Source organism: Dermacentor variabilis, chromosome 1 (assembly GCF_050947875.1).
Source record: "Dermacentor variabilis isolate Ectoservices chromosome 1, ASM5094787v1, whole genome shotgun sequence".
Classification (NCBI taxonomy): domain Eukaryota; kingdom Metazoa; phylum Arthropoda; class Arachnida; order Ixodida; family Ixodidae; genus Dermacentor; species Dermacentor variabilis.
Window position 1 is genome coordinate 81,925,094 of NC_134568.1, and position 21,289 is coordinate 81,946,382.

Consider the following 21,289-nt stretch of genomic DNA (forward strand, 5'->3'; position numbering starts at 1 on the left):
TGCAGGACCAAGTCGGTCTCATCATTCAATAGCCAGAAGCATCGAAGCTACATCTAAAAGGAGAGATGCTGACGTGAAGGTGAGAAGGGCCTAAACCATGTGCATTGAAGGCAGAGTCCGAAGGGTACCCACAAATGCTCACCATAAAGAACAATGTACAGTTACCAAATGTTGATTTTATTCCACAAGTATTTATTTTTTTATTTTTTATTTGTACATACTGCAGCCCGATTGGGCTATTGCAGGAGTGGGTGTGAAAGGCAGAGCCATGACAAATAATAAATACAGGCAATACAAACAATACAAACCAATACAAACCAAAACTGTTCAATGGCTGCCAAGAATAAGTTTAAAGGAAGAGAACGAGTAGGACCAGGCAAAGAATTTCAGTATTTGATTACACGGGGAAATAAACTGTATTTAAAAGTGTCCGTACGGGCAAAATGAGGTGTGATGTTGAGGCGATGGTGACTTATAGTATTATAGATGGTTTTGTAGGAGTTAGGTAGTTATCTGAAGATATACGGCAAGAGGAGTTAATAATGCAATGCAAAAACTTGAGTGATTCCATGCGTCAGCGATCTGAGAGCGGTTGTAAGCCTGGGGATGAAAGCGCTGTATAAGGTGAAAAATCCCTATCGTACCCACGGCATACGAAGCGGATTGCTTTCTTTTGGATGGCCTTAATCTGATTAATGTCGCACTGTTTGTGCGGATTCCAGACGGGAGAAGCATATTCTAGTATAGGCTGGATTAGCGATTTATACGTCAGTAATTTAGTATCCCTTGGAGCTGTGGTCAATGTGCGGCGCAGATAGCCTAACTTTTTCAATGCACTTGAGGTTATTAAATCTATGTGCTTCGACGAAGACATGCTGGGTGTGAAAACAAGACCAAGGTATTTATATTCACTAACGCTCTGAATTGGAGTATTATTAATTTTGTAAGTAAAAATGGAAGGCTTCGTTTTATTAGTGAAATTCATAACAATGGTTTTACGGATGTTAATTGTCATTTGCAAGGTAGTGCACCAAGAGCTAAAATTAGAAAATGATTTTTGAAGCTGTAAATAGTCATGAAAGCAGGAAATTTTATGATATAATACACAGTCATCAGCAAACAAATGTATGCTGATGACTTGAAGTTATGTGACAAGGCAAATCAGATACAAATACCAGTGCGTTGTACATAAAAATTTCCGTAATGATTGATAGCTGTTGAATGAATTCACGAAGTGTACCTCTGACGTCACTTACAAGATGCCTTTAGATTGCGGAAAAGTGTACATCGAGCAAACCAGGCAATGTTCTAATGACAGAGCTAGGCAACATAAACACAATGTAAAAAAACATGCATAGCAGCCATTTAGCTGCGTATTGCAACAAATGCTCATGTACCCCAATGTTCCATGACACTAGGTTTCTGAAGCATGCAAAGAGTAAAAAAGAAAGAGAAATTGTAGACGCTTACTACATTACCAAAGCAGGAAATAAATGCATTAGCACAGCGTCGCTCAGCCTAACAAAACATAAGATACATTTTTTAGATAAGCACTTATACTTGTAGGCAGTATGCGTGGGTTTCAACATTTCGGTTATTGGTGTTTTTTGACATGTTATAAAAGCTGTGTGATCTTTCAGTAAATTTTCCAGTTGGCAGTACAGCGCTCTTCCTGTTGTGTTTTTTTTTTTTTCAATTGTTGTCTTTGTCTTCTTCACGCTGCTTCAAGTTTTACTCGACATGTACCAACTCGCTCAAATCAAGTTGTTGCTCCTGTCACAGTACGAGCACCGATACACCTAATAAGTCTACTGGAAGGCCTTCAGAGCTTTTTTGGACGTGCCTGTGGCAATTTGAGCCCTTAAGACCAGTAAAAGAAATGCATTTTTTTTTTGTGTGTGTTTTCATGGCCCCTAGGGAGTCTGAAAAAATAGAACGTTAACTGTACAACTGACCAAAAAGATACTTCAAATGGTCCATGGGGCGAACGCATGGCAGAAGGAGGACGAGAACAGAAAGCACCGACGCATTGAGGAATTAATGGGAAAGGAGGTGTGCCGCTGTTTCTTTGATGGAGTTTGAGCTAAAAAAAAAGAGGGTGTTGGCTGACACCAAGCTGCAGGTATCCCTCATCTTAACCAAAAAAAACTATTTAAAGCAGCAAAACGCAATACTGAGGCGTTTTGCGCGGGATGAGAGTATGTCAGGACAGTTGAGGTTGACTTTCTAGCAGCTGAGAGAGATTTACTTGACATAGTTTGCGCCTCATACTAATAAGCTTGCTATCATTTGATAAAAATAGGTCATAATTGAAAAATTTGCTTCTGTATGCATGTCTTTTTGTTCTTACTTGAAAATGTTCGACTTGATTTGCAATGGCCTTTACTATTTTTTTCAAAGATATTTTATTCGCTGTGCATTTTACTAACCCCTCCCTTCTGTTTTCTTTTTAAATAAAATAAACACAACTCCTTAGTATTCAAACTGGATCAAGTCCTTTTTTGTTTTTTAACATCCTTACTAGAGAGTGACAGCATCGAGCGACATGGTGTCAGCCTGTTTTGACATCAAAGAAAGTCCTGTGTCATTGAGGGAATTTTGCAAAGGCACTCAGGGAAAACCTGGAAAACTCAGGGAATTTGGAAATGTCAACTTGGTAGACACTTTGTGTATAGTAATGTCGCCTTTTCTAGGGCTGCAGGTCACATCAAGCTACATGCAAGCATCTTTTGCCCCTGGGGTTCTTATCTCTGTGTCACAGTATAGATATTTTCATCGTAGTAGGTTCTTGAACTTCTTCAGTACAAACAAATTTAGAAAAGAAAATACGAAGTGTATGCTCTCTGTTGCACACACACACACACACACACACACGCTTTGTAAGACTTCAAAAACATATAACTTGAACAAAATATAATTAGCAACGTCTCTATATATGGATTCAATAATTAAGTCTGCAAACTACATCAGCAAATCATCGAAGTTCACGTATCGCCATGGTTCGGTGTGGAGTGTTGGAGAAGTTCATGGCTGGAATGGTGCAGACGTCAAGTGGGCTACTGCTGAAGTACTCTAGCTGGAACTGGGCGGCGATGCAACATGTCAAGATGGGGCAGGAATGTAGGCCAGCAAGGAAGGCCAAGAGCATAGAGGCTGTGGTCTGTGCTCTGCTGGACTCCCCGCAATTATACGCCAGCTTCAGACAAGCTGTAGGCTTAGGAGCACTAGGCATAGGCAGGAGCCTGGACTCATAGTCCGACAGGCTGCTTTTTCCACCACTGCTGCCTTCTTCGCTCATCTTCCTCTGTCACAATGGCTCTGCATCTCCGTTCCGTGCACGCGCCATGCGGCTTTCAGGAGGTTCTTTTTTTTTTTTCACGCCGTTATTTTTCTCTGCCATTGCACAATCACACTCATGTATTCGCTGTAATCATCATCATCCTCTTTCGTTTGCAACCGCAGCATGTGCACCTTAGGACACTCTGACAAAAAAAAAAAATTTTAACTTTGACCTGCATACACTTTGTGATGTTAATGCATTTTGAGTAGAGTTTTTATGGCATTTATTTTTTATGTAGCGCTTGCTAATCTTTCCAAACAATGTTCGGTGTTTTATTGATTATTCTGGCAGGAAGTGTCGGGAAAAAGGCTCTGAAGAAAAGCTGCCAGCACTGCGCAAGAGGCAACGAGCTATTCTCATCAGGCTACACCAGAAACGGACAGAACTGAAGGCACTTCAAAGCCGCTGTCTTACACAGAGTCATGAAGCTACTAGTCATGCTTCAGTATCAAATGGGACTTCTGTTCCAATGTACAATGCTTCTAGAGTTCCTGATGGTTCTACCAGTGGCATGCACTCGAGTGGCAATAGTGGTAAGTGAGATTCATAATTGCAAGCTCAAACTACTTACTGGTCATGCTTAAACTTGTTTTACTTCTGTTATTTAGTATGTATAATTCATATGCAGCAGGATCTCAATGATGTAGTTACAGTTTGTGTAAAGTTAAGGTCGACGGCAAATGGTTCAACTGGGAAAGTGAACAGAGAAAGATGGTCCTCTCAGGCAGGCCCGAAAATGTAGCGGCAGCAAACCAATAAATCGATAAAAATGACACAAGCGGTTTTTTTGTGCTTGAACTTGAACGCTCGCAGCATAGTGGGCAAGTCCTCCGAGCTTGAAAGCATAATCCTTGCGTACAGGCCGCATATTGTAATTATTACAGAATCATGGCTGCAACCTGATGTCAGTGACAAAGAAATAGCACCTAACGGCTATAAAATCTTCCGTAAAGATAGAATTTCGAGAGGGGGCGGGGTCGCCATCATTTTCCAGGAATCTTTGCACACAGAAAGGTTGGCAGACATTCCTGGAGTTGAATGTGTCCTCGTAAAAGTGCATACTGTTAACAAAACTTTCATTATCGGGGGATTTTACCGCCCTCCTAACACAGACAGCAGTTTCAGCGACCAACTTAATGAATTTCTCTGCTCATGCAGAGCTTCAGCCTGCAATATACTACTGGGTGGTGATTTTAATTTTCCATCAGTGGTATGGGACGGTGAATTTCCCCAGCCAGGTGCACAAATCGCTGAACCATTTGTTGATCTTTTAATGTGTCATGACCTAACGCAATTAGTAAAGCAACCTACATGCATACATAACGACTCAGAATCTATCTTGGATCTTTTTTTAGTTAGCAGAAGTATGCTTCCTCAGGTTACGGGACTTAGCATCGTCAACGGCATATCAGATCACAGAATGGTATGTCTTACGATGTGTTTGGACCATGTCGCTGGGGTTGAGCATGAAAAGCGCTCAGTGCTTGTTTTCTCACGAACAGATGATGTACGCATATTAGGTGCTCTGGACTTATCTTTTTCCAACTTTGTTTCCCTCTCCCAGTCTGCTTTATGCTCAGTAGAGGATCTTTGGCAATACTTTAAAAATCTTGTGTTGCAATGCGTGAATAACTTTGTACCGACTAAAGTAATCACTGTCCGCAAAACCCGCCCATGGATAACAAAAGAAATTGTGCGCTTAGAACGAAAGGCGAAGAAGACAAGAAAACAACTGCGGAAGCACCCCTCTGAAAGTCACATGCGCAAACTTTCAGCGCTGCGCACTCATTTAAGCCAAAGCATTAAAAAAGCAAAAGACTACTACCACAATGTCACTATGAAGCAATTTCTCCTTTCGTCCCCTGCAAAATTCTGGCGGCATTTTTCTTCAAAATCAAAAACCGTGCCCACCCTCTGCATTAATGGTGAAACAGTGTCGGAGAAATTACAAGTTGCAGAATCGCTCAACAACTTTTTCTGTTCCGTATTTACAGTTGATAACGGTGAAAAACCCATATTTTCGACATTGCAAAGCGTTCCACCTATTAGTAATATTATAATAATGGAAGAAGGTGTTCTAAAGCTTTTACTTAACATTGATACAAAAAAATCTTCTGGCGTCGATGCGATACCCAACACATTCCTGTTCCGGTATGCAGAGTGGTGCTCTAAATTCTTATGTGTGATTTTTAATAAGTCGTTGCAACTATCCGAGTTGCCTCATGACTGGAAGTTTGGAGAGATTGTTCCAGTGCCAAAAGGAGGAGACTCATCGCTGCTTTCTTCCTATCGACCCATTTCTATACTCTGCACATGTTCCAAACTTCTTGAACACATTATCTTTAAACATCTAACAGCTTATCTTGAGCTTCATGGTTTTCTTGACCCCAGGCAGCATGGATTTCGTAAAGGGCTTTCAACTACTACTCAGCTTTTAGAAACCATTCATGATTTCGCAGCTATTCTGGATGAGCAAGGGCAAATTGATATTATTTTTTTAGATTCCGAGAAAGCATTTCACCGGGTATCACACACCAAACTCATGATAAAATTGAAACCTATACTTAAAAATGAGTCCCTTCTTTCTTGGATTCAAGTATACCTTACTTCGAGACGGCAGACTGTAAACATAGACGGAACACATTCACGTTCAAGACCTGTACTATCCGGAATCCCACAGGGATCAGTGCTTGGGCCCTTATTTTTCTTAATTTTCATCAATGATATTGCACAGGAATTGCCAGTTAAAATAAAATTGTTTGCTGACGATTGCGTTTTATATAAAGAAATCCGTAGTCCCGCTGAACAATTGCTGTTAAATACCTCGCTGTCTACAGTGCAATCATGGTGCAGCACATGGCAAATGAAAATCAATGCGAAAAAAAACTGTAGTGATGACCGTGACACGGAAACGACACCCTTTAAACAACCAGTATTCGATCGATGGGCAAATTTTAGACCGCGTGACAAGCTATAAATATTTGGGTGTAGTTATCAGCTCGGATTTAAAGTGGAATGAGCACGTGTCATACATAGAAAAGAAAGCCATGCAGAAGCTTGGTTACTTGAGGCGTTGCTTAAGAAATTCACCCCATGAAATAAAGCTACTAGCTTACAAAACTTTCGTCCGCCCGATTCTTGAGTATGGGTCCGTCATCTGGGATCCACATAGCGATATTAACATAAAAAAGGTGGAAAAAATTCAGAGAAAGGCGATAAGATTTGTATTCAATTCCTTCAGCCGGTATGCATCACCAAGTGCTATGCTCGAAACAGCAGAACTGGTTACCCTGCAAAAACGGCGATTTAAAGAATGATTAAAGTACATGTATCTGCTCTATCATGGAAAATTGGGCATCGACAAGGACATGTATACCGAGCCTCTCGCTCGTCGATCAACTCGGTCTAGCCGCGCTAAGCAGCTTAAAGATTACTACTGCAAAACAGAAGCCTTTAGAAATTAATATTTTCCCCGAACCATTAGGGAATGGAATGCACTTCCTGCTGCGGTGGTTGCCTGTGACACCATTGAATCATTCTTAAAGCTGCTTAAAGAAATTGTGTGAATGACCGGGGTACATCCCTGCCCCCCTTTCCTTTATTTCTTTTCTTTTCGGCTTGTCCTTCCACATAATTGAATGCACGTGTTTTCTGATGCTTCTGCCACTGCTACACATTTTTACACACTACTACATTATATTTGTCTGACAGGATGTATGTTCTGTAATCGTTTGCCACGCGTGGTATACATATATTATTCTAGTTTAGTTTTTCTGTCTCTTAAGTGTTTGTCAACTTGGCGCTAAGAGCAGTTTACATTTTTCTTCTGGAATTATTTCACATTGTTAGCGCTAATTGCTACGTTTTTCGCAAATGACACGCTGCTTATATTTTCAAATTCAGTGCTATTTCATTTTGCTCACGCTTCACACCTTGTACTCAGTCTTGTTCGTCATGTATGTAACCACTCCTGCTTAAGGCCTCTAACCAGAGGCTGGCAGTAATCTTGAAATAAATAAATAAATAAATAAATTGCAGAATGGAGCTGTTTCAAAAAGGCTCTACCAGAATGCTTGCCAGAATATCTGTTTGTGAAAAGAATGCTTGTGAATATCTGCCAGAATGCTTGCCAGAATATCTGTTTGAAGAGTACATTTTATTGGCAGATATGAGTGAACAAGCTTCCATTTTCATGCTAGTGAACTCAAGCACTAGTTGACTAGGCATTACACTGGTGCTAGCTTAATGTGAGGAATCATCTCAAAGTAATTTTAATGAGGAGTTTATTTCCTTGTGGGAACTGGAAACTGGAAAGAGAAATTAGCGAAGCATTCCACATGAAAAAGTTGGGCGCGTATGGTTGTGTGAGTGAACCTTCGGTTCATATCAATGATAAAGAACTTCAATTTCTAAATTTATCATGTTAATCCAAGTGTTGTTGCCTTTGTCAGGAAGGGGTGTGAATTGGCTTTTGTGTATGTGTATATCTTTTGACTACAAACCATGTTATTGTTCATGGGTGTATACGCATGCGTGGTGGAGATTTGTGGAATGTATTCACAATAACTTCAATTGTAAGTCCAGTGTTGTCCGGTCCGTTTCTACTTTTTGTGCTCGTGTCCGTACTCGCTGGAAACTGTTATATGTTCTCCTTGTGAGAAATTGAAAGCAAAGCTTACAGGAAAGCATCCATATTGATGTTCTCAAATATGGATTTTAGAAAAGGCTTTCTTTGTGTTTGAGAAATAATGAGTAACAGTTGCGGATCTTAATCTTGATGCCTAGGCAAAACTAGTTATTTTTGTGAGATGCTCAGGGAGGCATGTTGTTCTGGACTTTTTGGCTTTGTCAATTCCATTATGTAAAAAATGTATCATTGCTCTTTGAATCAAAGGCCACATGCTTGCAGTAGAATGCATTGTGGTCTTGATTTGCTTTAAAGGGACCCTGAAACGATTTTGACGATTTTCTACAAACATACTGAGTCGTTAGAGTAGGTCCTTCTGATCATTAATTGACACATCTAAGTGCTCTGTGTAAAGTGTGTAATTTATTATAAGGTTTAAAAAATGCACATTGCTGCCGATCGCAGCACACTGCGCGGGAGAATTTTAAGCCGCCCCTACCCATATGACGCAAATCACCCATATGACGTCAGTGGGGTGAGCTATCCGATTGGCTGACCATGACGCATGATCTGTAATTCTTCCAACTTTATGGTAAACAAATGGTGTTCGTAATAGTTGCAATGTTAGTTAATTTGTTTTTATAAAAAGAAAGTAACATAAAAGGAATGCACAAGAACAATTTTTCAGTGCACTTAAGCACTTCCGGCACACAGCAAGTGTCATCTGCTTGTGTTACAATGTGCTCCGTCTTTGACGAGAGCTCCGCCGTCAGTGTCGGTCGGTCTTTTCGCGAGCTCTATGATTCGACTTTGTTGCGTTGTGGACTGCAAACGTAGTGACTGGCAGTATGTCAAGCTGCGACATAGTGTCCCTCTGCAAGCCAGCAGACGAGCAGACTGGCTGCAGCGCATTGGACTGCCGCTATCCGATCGGCGCCAGGATTTGCACGATTGTGGCCGTCAATTTACACCGGCAGATTGCTAACGCAATAGCGTTTTGCGAATCCGGTATTAGGGTAAACGCAACCGCAAAGGGGACAGGGCCTGGCCGTGTCCCCTTGCGTGTCGTTTCATGGGATGAACAGAAGCGCAAATGTGAATTGTCTGCATGGTGCAGCCACCTGGTGGCATAGAGCTCAACCAGACGCAGTAGCAGTAACATAATGTATTCTTCTTTGCTGCTGGTGTAAATTTTCGCAGGAGTGTAATCGTTAACACGTTGTTTTTGTAAATGTTTAAAATATTTTACAAATGTGCATGGTTAATGGAATACCAGACAGGTTCGGCGCTGCGACAGAATGCTCGCAACACACGCTGCTTCGATAGCTCTCGCTTGCGGTCGACAGCCAAGCGGCTTGCGGAGAGGTTTCACGTGGCCGGGGGCGGGCTCCAAAACAACCGGAAGTGGACGATGTGACGTCGCATCGTGACGCAGAACCAGTGAAGGCGGAGCTTAGCCCCGATGGCTCGGCGAACGAGTTGAGGAGGAAAAGCATGGCTAGGGAGGAGGGTAACTTGTAATCGCTTGTAGCTCCATTAATACGTAACGCTTCACTTAAATTGTGGTGTGAATGTTCTACTTAAGCTGTACCCTACGCATCTACAAAATTTGTCCGAACCGTTTCAGGGGCTCTTTAATAATAGTAATAAGTAGCACTATGAATTTCTGCTTGCTCTCACTTTCCCCTGGCAACAAAGTGTAAATGATAATGCAGCAGTACTGTTGTTTCTAAAGTTAGTCCTCAACTCCAAATTCTCCAAAGCCTAACAATGGACACTTGTTTCTATTGTGTTGGTAATGTTGAAGTGCTTGGTCATGCAACTGGGGCTACGTTGGTCTTACTTTTCTTGTATTCTTTTTTTTTTTTCATGTTGTCATTTTACATCCTTCCAGATATGTAATATTGTACAACTGTGTAATGCACCAAGCTTTCTGCTTTTGGGATACTTTATAAGAAGTTGTCTAATAACAGGCTTACTTATATACTTCATAGTAGTGCTGAAAGACACATACATAGGTGAGACGCACGCAGATATGTTTTTTCGTTCTGCAATGAAATATGTTGCCTACTGATCCCCAACTACCCAACTACTGATCCTGCTATAACAGGCTGTCTTGTTCTAAACACTTTCATGTGTTGATTGGTTGAAATTACTTTCCTCATATTTATTCATTTTACCCTCAAGTCCACAGAGTAACGTTTACACTCAAACACATGAAGCATCAACTATAGTCGAACTAAGTTCATATTAAACAAATTCTGTTGTTGGTATACCACTTCATTACAAAAGTACCAAGTGTATTAGGAAAGATTTAAGTGGAATATTAAACACAGCAGAGATTGACACATGTATGTATGCATCTTGCAAGTAGTTTGTCTTGCCGACACATTACTTGCACAATTACTGTTGGCAGTGGTGTAATTGCTGCACCACCTGTGCTATGAAGTGAAGCCTGCTACATCCTGCTACATTTGGGCAAAAAAAGTGCATAATTTGCACTGAGCCAGCTCCAAGACATCTTTTTAGCAGTCTTTTGAGGAATTACAAGACTGCAAGCTCTCGAAATCTATAATTCAGTCTCTATCTCATAACTGTAGTGCAATTTTTAGTTGGCTTGAGAGCTGACAGGCACATACTCTGGAGTTAAGGATTTCTAAAGGACAGTAACTGTGTACTGAACAAAGGACATTATTGGATTAGGCTGATTGTGATAACTAGCAGACTGAACACAGCCTTCATTACATGCATAAAAGCGCTGCACCTTGATCAGCAAACAAAACCGCAGTTGTCACTGCTCGTGGGATGCAGCTTACCATAGCCGTAAGTCTAATTACCATTTGTGTTGCGGCTGAAAGATACCGTTGCCCACCGCAATCTCACTGATAGCTCGGCTATGAAGATGTGTTCCTCAATACCACATCTCACAAAAGACAAGGCCAGCATAAAGACGCGTGCTCTGCTGCAAACTGCATCACTGTTCACCTCGTGGAGTGAAAGTATGCGTGGAACATTTGCTCATGTATACAAACAGCTAAAAGTACAAAACTTTTGTAAGTTTCGTACTTAGGATGATGTGCTCGATTTGTCATCAAAGAACACCACAAATATTACTTTACAATACGACATTTGTGTTCACTGCGCAAACCTAAGACAAAGGGCATATGTATTCTGTATTTACAAGCTTTTCTTTTCATGAAGGAATCCGTTTGTATTTTACATAAAATCAATGTGGAAGTGGTAGTTTTATTCATTGAATGCAAATTATAAAAACTCACGACCATGTTGGATGAACTCACACAAAACTGCCCTGTATCAGAAGTGGCTATGAGAGTGCTACGATAAACTAGGGGTGGTTTTCTCAAGTGAGCACATCTATGGCCAGCAACGTAGTCGAGTACTGCTATAGTTAGCGAGTTTGACACAAGCATGTGGGTAGAAATTGAAGCGACTTTTACTTTGCTTATAAATGGCGACGCGGTTACCTTGCATTGTATCAAAACGAAACTATAGATGCCCACTGTCTGGAATGAAAACTTCATAATCAGGGCTTCGTGAACACCACAAAATAGGACAAATAAAAAGAATTGACAATTTTTAATTTGTTTTTCGAACAAGCGAAGTTTTGGCTGAATGATAGGTGTGGTCTTGTCTTGTACATTTGCTATTTACAGCTACCCCTTATTGCAGGTTTGACCAAATATTTCCAAATCGGTGAATGCTTGTGCCATGGAATAAGGGGGCCGGGAAAATGTGGGCAGTTCAAGCTATTCACATAACTGTAAGATTTGTAGCTTGTGTACACTGTGAATATGCAATAAGCAAACCACATTGTAAGAATACTTTACCAAGTTGAGGAAAAATTTCTGTTAAGTGTTGTCAATATAGAGAAAATAAAATAAAACAATTACATGTGTTTTAAACAGGCTTGAGGCTTCATTGAATGATATGCATTTGCAATGCACTATTTGTTTTTCTTTTTCACCACAAATGCAGGTTTATATCTGTTCTAAACGATGATCAGAACATTACGTGTAGTATGCTTAATTTAAATGTTATACAGAGGACGAAATTCTTCATCGCAAATTCAACCTGCCACAGATGCATAGTGCCTGCGGAATTGTGATACATGCGGTATTGAATTTTGGCTGCAGCAACTAGGTCCCAGTATGTGTGAAATGCAAAAACACTCATGCACTTAGATAAAATGCATGTTAAAGAACATCTCAAATTCAGTCTGGAGCCTTCCATTACTGCAGTCCTCATATTCACAGAGTAGGTTTCGGACATAAAGGTCCAAACAATTAATTATTTTGTCTTGCATTCTATGAACTACAAGGAACCATGAGCCTCAGGATTCTGTTTGCTAGCCGACGGATAAGTACAGTAGGCAGACTTCTCCACGCACCTGCAACATCCAGTTTTTACTGAAAGCACAAACATTGGGAGCATTGTTTCAGATAGCAAAAAGAAGGCCTGCTGTTGTCGCATATCGTCTCTTGTTCTTGTGGAGCACAGGCCGTGAACATACACAGTGTAGGGTCTACCTTTTGAATAATTAATGGTATTTGATGTATTGAATGTGCCATGATTTCAGTATAAAAGCATTTGCAACCACATGCTTTTGTATGATTATTGCTTATTGATAGGCAACTTTGTATTCGGCATCATGTCAAAGTATTTGCTAGTATACTGGTAGTCCAATTGTATTCAAATGAACAGAAACTTTGTGTCAGTATAGACATATGTTCATTTTTTTTCTTTTGGATACGTTTTGCAGAAAATCGTGCGGCATCATTGCTCAGTGACCAACTCGGTGACCAACTCAGTGACCAGTCTAAGGAATCGTCCCAAGCTGAAGAGATTCCAAGCAAGGTGTTTGCCCTTCAGTGTGCATGTACCATGAGTCGCGAGTAATAAGAGTACAGATTAGCCCATTTGTAAGTGGGGGCAAGGAATCGGAAATCATGTTTCACACTATAGACACTTTTTTGCAAAGAAGACTTATTATTAGAGCCTGTGTTGTACCCTGCGTTGCTCCCTGTTTTTTTGCGCTTCACTTGCAGTATTTAGTAGAGCAATGAAGGCGGCTAGTTGGTGAATGTTCATGGTTATATTGCGCTCAGTTTTACAAACACGATATTAAGGAAGGACAGGACATGGACACAGGATGTGGACGTGGACACAGTTGGTAGTTTGCGCTACGTCCGTCCACGTCCTGTCCTTCCTTAATATCGTGTTTGTAAAACTGAGCGCAATATAACCATGAACTTGCAGTATGTCGTACCAACAAGGCCGAATTTCTATTCTTCTCTAGTTTATTATCACAGCAACATTATTGATATGAAACTATCTTCTACTGCAACTGCTTTTCCATTACTGATTGGACTGCTAAAAGTGGGCTAGGCTGCAGTTGCTTATTGCTTACTAACAAGTTTGACATGTAGTTTATCTTAGCTTGCATGGTGTTCTTCTGTGCTTCTTAATAAGTTCTAAAATTCTTTGAAGGCCTTAAATTTTCATTGTTGTGAAGGATGATACAAAAAATTTATTTAATTTTAATTTAATTTCACTCTTATTTGAATATTAATCTTAGTAGTCATGATGATGAATAATATGCTCGGTAGCAGTACTTATCCAGGCATTTTGCAACATTGAAACTACTAAATAGAAATAGATATGCGAAATTCCGCAAGTGTGCTTTGCCACCTATATTGTTTAACCCACACAAGATGGCGGCCGCCGCCGTAGAAGTGAAAATAAAGCAGGAACACATGAGCTGGCACCACTATTCTTGCCACCATCTTTTCATTACTACTTCCTTGCTTTTTGCAAGCCTACCTTGGTTCTGTGGTGGTGTGAACTAGAGGTCGGCCATCTTATGTAGGCCAACCAAATTGTAGTGTGAAAAAGCCAATTTCCAGTAGATTCTACTATTTTTATTTGGTCGCAAAGGAGAATGTGTGGACAGTTCCGAGAAATTTAGTGTGGAATTCTTTATTCACTTGTATTGGTAGAGTACTGGCAAATTTCAGCAATGTTGACAGAAATTTGTGAAAAGTGATATATTTTTCATTTATTTTTAGCTACACCTCATGAAAGACTATGAACATGAGAAAGAACACAGGGAAAATCAGGAATTCTCAGGGAATTTGAATAGTCTGGAAATACTCAGGGAAAAATCAGGGAATTTGTGCTTTTATCAGGGAAAATTAGCTGTAACTTTATTGAAAGAGAATGAAAGTCGGGTTAATGCTGGCTCCAGTAACAGAGGAATTCCAACGGATCGTCATTGACGCCGTGTCATCGGCACGAGGTATTGCCAGAGTAGTTAACGCCCGATTTTTCGAACATGCCCGATAATTCTCACGGCTTTTCGGCACCACCACGTACTCCATATAGTCAATGTATACCCTGACTGCAGGTCTGAAATGGCATTAATGAAAGCCACCACCGCCGCCATTTTGATTATCTCGCCGCCTCGAACCGGCACCTTCACACGCAGATCCGCTCGCAGCCGTAGCCACCAGCGCGGCAACGTTAGGCCTAGCTGCTTCTACGTTCGCTATTAAGCATTTTGCGATGCGGTGCTGCGTTTTTAATTTAAAGAATTCGTCGCTGTCAGCAATGGCACCGACTCCACCTTTGTAATCCTCGCGATTGGCTTCGAAACTCGCAGAGCACAACGCGTTGCGTAATGCCAGTCTCCGAAATCTAGCTTTGCCATAGTACAGAAGTGGTACGCGGTGAAGGATAACAAGCGTGGGAAGGGGCAATTGTCATGGGAAACAGTATGTATTCCTTAATTATACACGCGTGCACCCCCGTCTCCTGTCACAGTTTTTTCAGACATGCCTTTGGCAATTTTAGCCCTTAAGGACAGTTAAAGACATGCACAAATTTTTGTCGGACTGCCCGATTTTTCGGATGTTTTTGCGGCCCCTAGGGAGTCCGAAAAATCGGACGTTGACTGTACAACTGACCAAGAGGATGCTTCAAATGATCCATGGGGTGAACGCGTAGCAGAAGGAGGATGGGAACAGAAAGGACCGACGCACTGAGGAATTAACGGGAAAGGAAGCGTGCCGCCGCCTCTTTGAAGGAGCTCGAGCTCAAATAACAAAGTGTTGGCTCACGCCAAGATGCAGGTGTCCCTCATTCAAGCCAAAATAAACTCTTTAAAGCAGTGAAACCCAACACTGATATGTGTACGGGCTGAGAGTATGTCAGGACAGCTGAGGTCGACTTTCCAACGAGAATCTTAGTTGTGACGAAGTTCAGGCCTCAGCTTGCTATCAGTTGACAGAAATAGCTCATATTCTACTTATCAGGGTGTCTACAAAGCTGACATTTCCAAATTCCCTGAGTTCTCCAGGTTTTCCCTGAGCGCCCTTGTAAAATTCCCTGAATGAGCCAGAATTTTGCTTTATGTCAAGACAGGCTGACACCATGTTGCTCGGTGCTGTCACTCTCTAGTAAGCATGTTGAAACAAAAAAATGATCTAATCCAGTTTGAGTAGTAAGGAGCAAAATCTATTTTATTAATAAAAACAGAGGGAAATTGTTAGTAAAATGCACAGCAAAAAAAAAAAAATGGTAAAACCCATTCCAAATTCAGTCGAACATTTTCAAATAGGAATGAAAAGGAGATGCATACATAAGAAGGGTGTCTACCAACCGGGAAAACCTGGAATTCTAGGGATATTGAATAGCCTGGAAATACTCGGGGAAAACTCAGGGAATTTTTGCTTCTATCAGGGAAAGTTTGCTGGAATTTTATCGAAGAGGAACGAAGGTCGCGATAACGCTAGCTGGCTCGAGTAAAACAGATAGGAATCGTAACGAATCGTCGTTGACGCCGTGTCGACGGCTGGAGGAGTTGCCATTGTACAGTCAACGACCGACTTCCGGACGTCCGACGAGAACGTCTGAAATTTCGGACGCAAGAACCTTTCGCTGTCCGATTGTCCGGACTTCTTGCCGTGACCGCAGGTACGAAACGGCATTTGTAAAAGCCACCACCTTCGGTTTTGAGTATCTCGCCGCCTCGAAACGGCGCTCTCACGCAGATCCGCTGGCAGCTGTAGCCATCACCGCAGAAACGCCAGGCATAGCTGCTTCGACGCTCGCTATTAAGTTTCTTGCCGTTTGGTGCCACGTTTTTTATTGAAAGGATTCGCCCCTGTCAGCAATGACACCAACTCCGCCTTTCTTGTCCTGGCGATTGGCTTCGGAGCTCGGAAAGCACGGCGCGTTGCATTATGCCGGGTCCCGAAAGTCAGCTTTGCCTCAGTACAGAAATGTTACGCGGTGAAGCATAACAAGCGTAGGAAGGGGCAATTGTCTCGGGGCGCAGTACGTATTCCTTAATTATACACCCGTGCACCCGCCATCTCCTGTGTGCACCCGCCATCTCCTGTTTCGCATGTGTCTGTGGCGATTTCGAGCCCTCAAAATCAGTAAAAGACATGCATTCATTTTTTTGTCATCCTCCCTTTTTCGAAATGCCCGGTTTTTCGGACGTTTTCGCGGCCCCTAGGGAGTGCGAAAAATCGGACGTTGACTGTACAACTAACCAAGAGGATGCTTCAAATGGTCTGTGGGGCAAGCTTGCGGTGGAAGGACAACGAGAACAGAAAGGACCTACACATTGAGGAATGAAGGGGAAAGGAAGCGTGCCGCCACTTCTTTGGAGCTTGAGCTAAAAAACAAAAAACAAAAAAAAAACAGTGTTGGCTGACAATGAGATGCAAATGTCCCTCATCCAAACCAAAATAAAATCTTTAAATCAGTGAAATGCAACACCTAGGCATTGTGCAGGGGCTGAGAGTATGTCAGGACAGTTGAGGTTGGCTTAATTACCAGCTCTTGAGAAAGAATCTCATTTGTGACAAAGTTCAGGCCTCAAACCAATGAGTTTGCTATCAGTTGAGAGAAATAGTTCATAACTGAAAATGTTTTATTCAGTATGCATCTCCTTCTTATTCGTATTTGAGAATGTTCAACTCGATTTGCAGTGGGTTTTACCATTCTTTTCGAAGGTATTTTATTCACTGTACAGTTTACTAACCCCTTCCTTCCGTTTTCATTTTTGAATAAAATAAGCGCTACTCCTTACTATTCAAGCTGGATTAAGTCATTTTTATTTTTTAACATGCTTACTGGAGAGTGATAGCACCTTGACGTAAAACAGTTCTGTTTGACTTGGGGAATTTTGCAAAGGCACTCAGGGAAAACCTGGAAAACTCGGGGAATTTGGAACTGTCAACTTGGTAGACACTGTGCATTAATTTTTTCAGATTGTTTTCCTCTTTCAGATCTTGTTTTCAACATCCTTTGGCTTCTAATTTTCTTTTCTTACAACATATATGCAACACATCTGTGTGGAACCTTATCTTTTTCTGCTCAAGATGCGCAAGCCAGCATGCCATGCCACATGGCTATTTTGCTTTGCCAAAACAAAAGTAGGCAGACAAAGTTGGTTTATTCATTCAGAGTGGGATACATAGCGCAAAAAATGACACAGGGACAAGCAGAACACAGGACGAGCGCTAACTTTCAACAATTGATTTATTGCAGCTGGTGAGTATATATATACTCACTGGGACGCCACTGCAATAGAACACACTGAAGGGAAGGAGGAAAAGACAGTCATGTGACTATTATGCCCAAAAATTCAAGCTTTTTCTTTGATAAAAATATAGACGGCGTGCTAACGCACTCGTCACCTGCTGTGGCTATCTCGGCTGCTTCCACAATTTCCCTCGTAATCTTATTCCTGTGGCGATAGACAACAAGAGTTTGTTTTAATAGCGGGAAGCATGGTGCCTTCGCGTCACACTTTCTACAATGGGCAGCCAGATGCCCATCTATTGCGATGCTCTCCACTTTGTTACTATGCTCCGCCAGACGCACGTTTAAACATCTGCCCGTCTGGCCCATGTAGTACTTCCCACACGAGAGTGGGATCTTATACACAACATTGCGAGTGCATGTAACTAAAGGATCTTTGTGCGCGGTAGCGCAACCAGGCTTTCGTTTCCTCATGGGACAGCTCATCACACTCAACCTCAAGAGTTTGTTAGGTGCTGTAAACACAACGTTTACACCAGAACGTTGCCCAACCTTTTTTAGGTTGTGGGAAACCTTATGAAAGTAGGGAATTACCGCCACTTTTCGTTTGTCCCTTTCTTCTTTTCTTTCACTTTTTCTTTTTCACTTTATTTATTTGCAACCTATTGCACAGCAAGGCATTCAATACACAACACTGTAATGTAGAGCTGAGTATCTCAGTAGTCGGTACGAATGGGTGCATTCTGTACTACAATCATACATAAGTAAGACTGCTTCCTACAATTTCTCCTAGACAGAAAATTGCTACAGAGGCCATGTTTGTTTGCTGTGCACAACACAACTCTACCAAAGCAATTTTTCTCACAACGGTTATTTGTGAATAATAGAAAGATCAAAAGAAGCAGATCCACATTTTTCGTATACCAGTAACAAAAACTTCCTTTTTTATTCCATACAACGGGTATACTTGAGAGCTGACGGACCGAGCCTCAGTTAGCCCCGCCTCACCGACTACCGATGAGTGGAGTGGGAAGATCGAATGACCAGATTTCACGAAATTACACAACACCATAGATTGCAGAGGCGTACATTCCTGCCTCCGCACCCAAAATTAAGCAAAAACCAGTCTGTAGAATGGCGGCAGTTACAGACCAGATCCTATCCAAGTCCAGCTATTATGCACCTAATATACCCAGATTTATGCCCAACGGACAAGTGCAGACATTGCAACTCTAAAGCCACACTGGAGCATATCCTATGCGAATGTACGGCTGTAATCCAGGGTAATGGTGATGCAGCCTCAAACAGCGACAGCCTCCGTGCGCGCTTGGAGTCTGCGTTGCTCAGCTCTGACCTACAGCACCAACTCTGGGCCGTCCAGCGAGCGGAGGAAGCTGCCAAGGGCCAACAACCCTTGGCTGAAACTTAGGCGGGGTCCAGGCCCACCCCACCAAATCGCAGGGCACTGAATAAAGTTATTTGAATGAATGAATGAACGGGTATACTTGCTAGTCGAAACAACATGCTATACCTATTCAATTTCCTGCATAGCTCTCCTTATGCTAATGTGCCGATAAATATCCAGCAGATTATATTGAAAATGTCTATTGTCTGTTTTCATAGGTGGTTTTGTTTCGCAATACAACATGTAAGACCACTAGAGCTTCATTCATATTTGTAACATTGTGAACAAGGTATCAATACGAAATTCCTCGCGAGCATATTGCAGATGTTTCTTAAAATTTGTAATGCACTTCGCTTGCTCTATCTTTATCTGTAGGCATAAATGGCACAGTTGCAAGGCAATAACAACAAATAGCGCTAAGTTCTTTGCTGAGAAACAGTAAATGCAGGAGAAGCATGTGTCAATTGGTGGTTGATTGTCAGTAGAGGTTGGGCAACGACAGAATGATGCACAAAGGTATTATTGAACATGTAGGTTCAAGACACGGAGTAATATTTTCTAAAAGAAACGCAAGTCAGCTGCATTCAATGCATTAGGCCAACCTGCTCAGCACAATTCTCTTTTGAATGGTTCCCCCTCGCGCATCAACATTGAATCTACATTACACACTTTCTTTAACAAAGCTTATAGGCTCAGTTCTGTGCAACTTGTTTGAAGCATAGGACAGGTGTTAGAGCTATGTTACGAGTTTCATCATTGGCTGGAGGTCATCTGTCATGAGAATTTCGGTGTTGGCACAATAAGGAGGCGAAAGCATTTCAACTTTTCTAGAACACTCGTTTCTGGCACAGCATGTTTTCTTTGTTTATTAAGATTATTCGTGAATTTGCCGAAAGGAGACTCCCTTTTCCCTCCCACTTTTGCCATATTAATGAAAACATTGAAGTCAAGAGTTCAGAGCAACATCAGTACTTGCACAACTTTTCTATAGTAAGCACGAGAAGATTCTAGCTTCACAAGATCCATGCATGGTAGCTGTGCAATAATCTTTGGAGAGGAGGGTGCACGTGGGCAAGCAATGACTGCAGAAAGAATAGGTTGCACGGTGTTTCTGCAAATATTGAAATATGCCAAAATATTTTCTAAAGAAAGGCTAATCAGGAAACCGCCCTAAGAGCTATCGGAACTACAAAAATATTAAAATATCAGTAAGAAAACTTTTCTTAATTTTCAAGCTTTTGGAGCTTTCTTTTTGCAGCGATTTTTCTCTCGCACTGTTTTTTGAGATCCAGATTGATGTCATTTATGCACAGCATAAGCCACGTATAGCAGAACTACTACAGCAGGTCTATGCGACAATTATTAGAGCAAAATATTTCTCACAGTACACTACTGTTTAGCTTATCTTTCAGTACAGTGAAGACACCACACAACTGCACGACCACACCAGCGTGCTTCGCAAAACATTTCTCCATGTTCTTCTCTTCCTCTTGCGATAATGGAGTGTCACCTGGCACTGCAAGAGTTGGTAGAACTCTGGGCTCACATGATACATCGACTTCTCTAGTGCTTTCCTTGTGGTAATCTTTCAGCAGCTCTTTAACTTTGCTGACTTGCTATACCTTTGTGTATCATCTCTCAGTCGGTTGATGACGCCTGTGGTCTCTGGTGAGTATATTTTCCGCTTTTGGCCTCACTGCAGCAGTGTAGAACCTGTAAAGACAGATACATCATCAGAACATATTGTCAGGTTAGTTGGCAAATTTGCACTGAAGTTGCGTGTTGTGTCAAAGAACACTACACACAGGACAAGCGCAGCTCCATGTCTATGCTTAAATGTCATGTTCCACTGTAAAGCGAATTCCAGTGGCAACACATGCATGCCATATGACATCGCTTCACATTTATGGAAACACGACATGAAAAGCCCATTCATTACCAAATTTCTAGTGCACATGAGAAAAAACAAAGCTGTTTTCATAAAATAGTACTTTTAATCCATGCAGGTTAGTTTTGATTATACTATTTGTTAGCAGTATTTAAAGTGGGAATACGACCCCAAAATTTAATAAACAAAGTTGCAAGTTTTAGTGCTGCTGTATATTCATGTAACATAGCTGGCTGAGAGTACTAGGCGTCAGCTTTTAGAGCTAGTTTTCTTGATCAATTAATGTTTTGATTCATCTTGTTAAGGATTGGGTAATTCCACGTTTTATTTACTTTGGCTTGATTTTTCTGCAACACACCCATAAGAGCAAAACCAAAGTATTCAAAGACCCTGGCAAAACTAACTTCCAATAGTTTAAAGCTGCTGGGCAACTGAGGATTGGGGGGGGGGGGGAAT

At 41.5% G+C, this 21,289-nt stretch overlaps 1 protein-coding gene across 3 annotated transcripts in view; it reads left to right on the plus strand.

Moving 5' to 3' along the window:
- Nucleotides 1-21,289, plus strand: part of LOC142579953 (uncharacterized) — a 233,143-nt gene that overhangs the window by 151,480 nt on the left and 60,374 nt on the right. For all 3 annotated transcript variants that reach the window (XM_075690640.1, XM_075690649.1, XM_075690656.1), the window contains 2 exons: nt 3,632-3,873; nt 12,748-12,842. In XM_075690640.1, the coding sequence (XP_075546755.1) occupies nt 3,632-3,873; nt 12,748-12,842 (337 nt within the window). The remainder of the gene's footprint in view (nt 1-3,631; nt 3,874-12,747; nt 12,843-21,289) is intronic.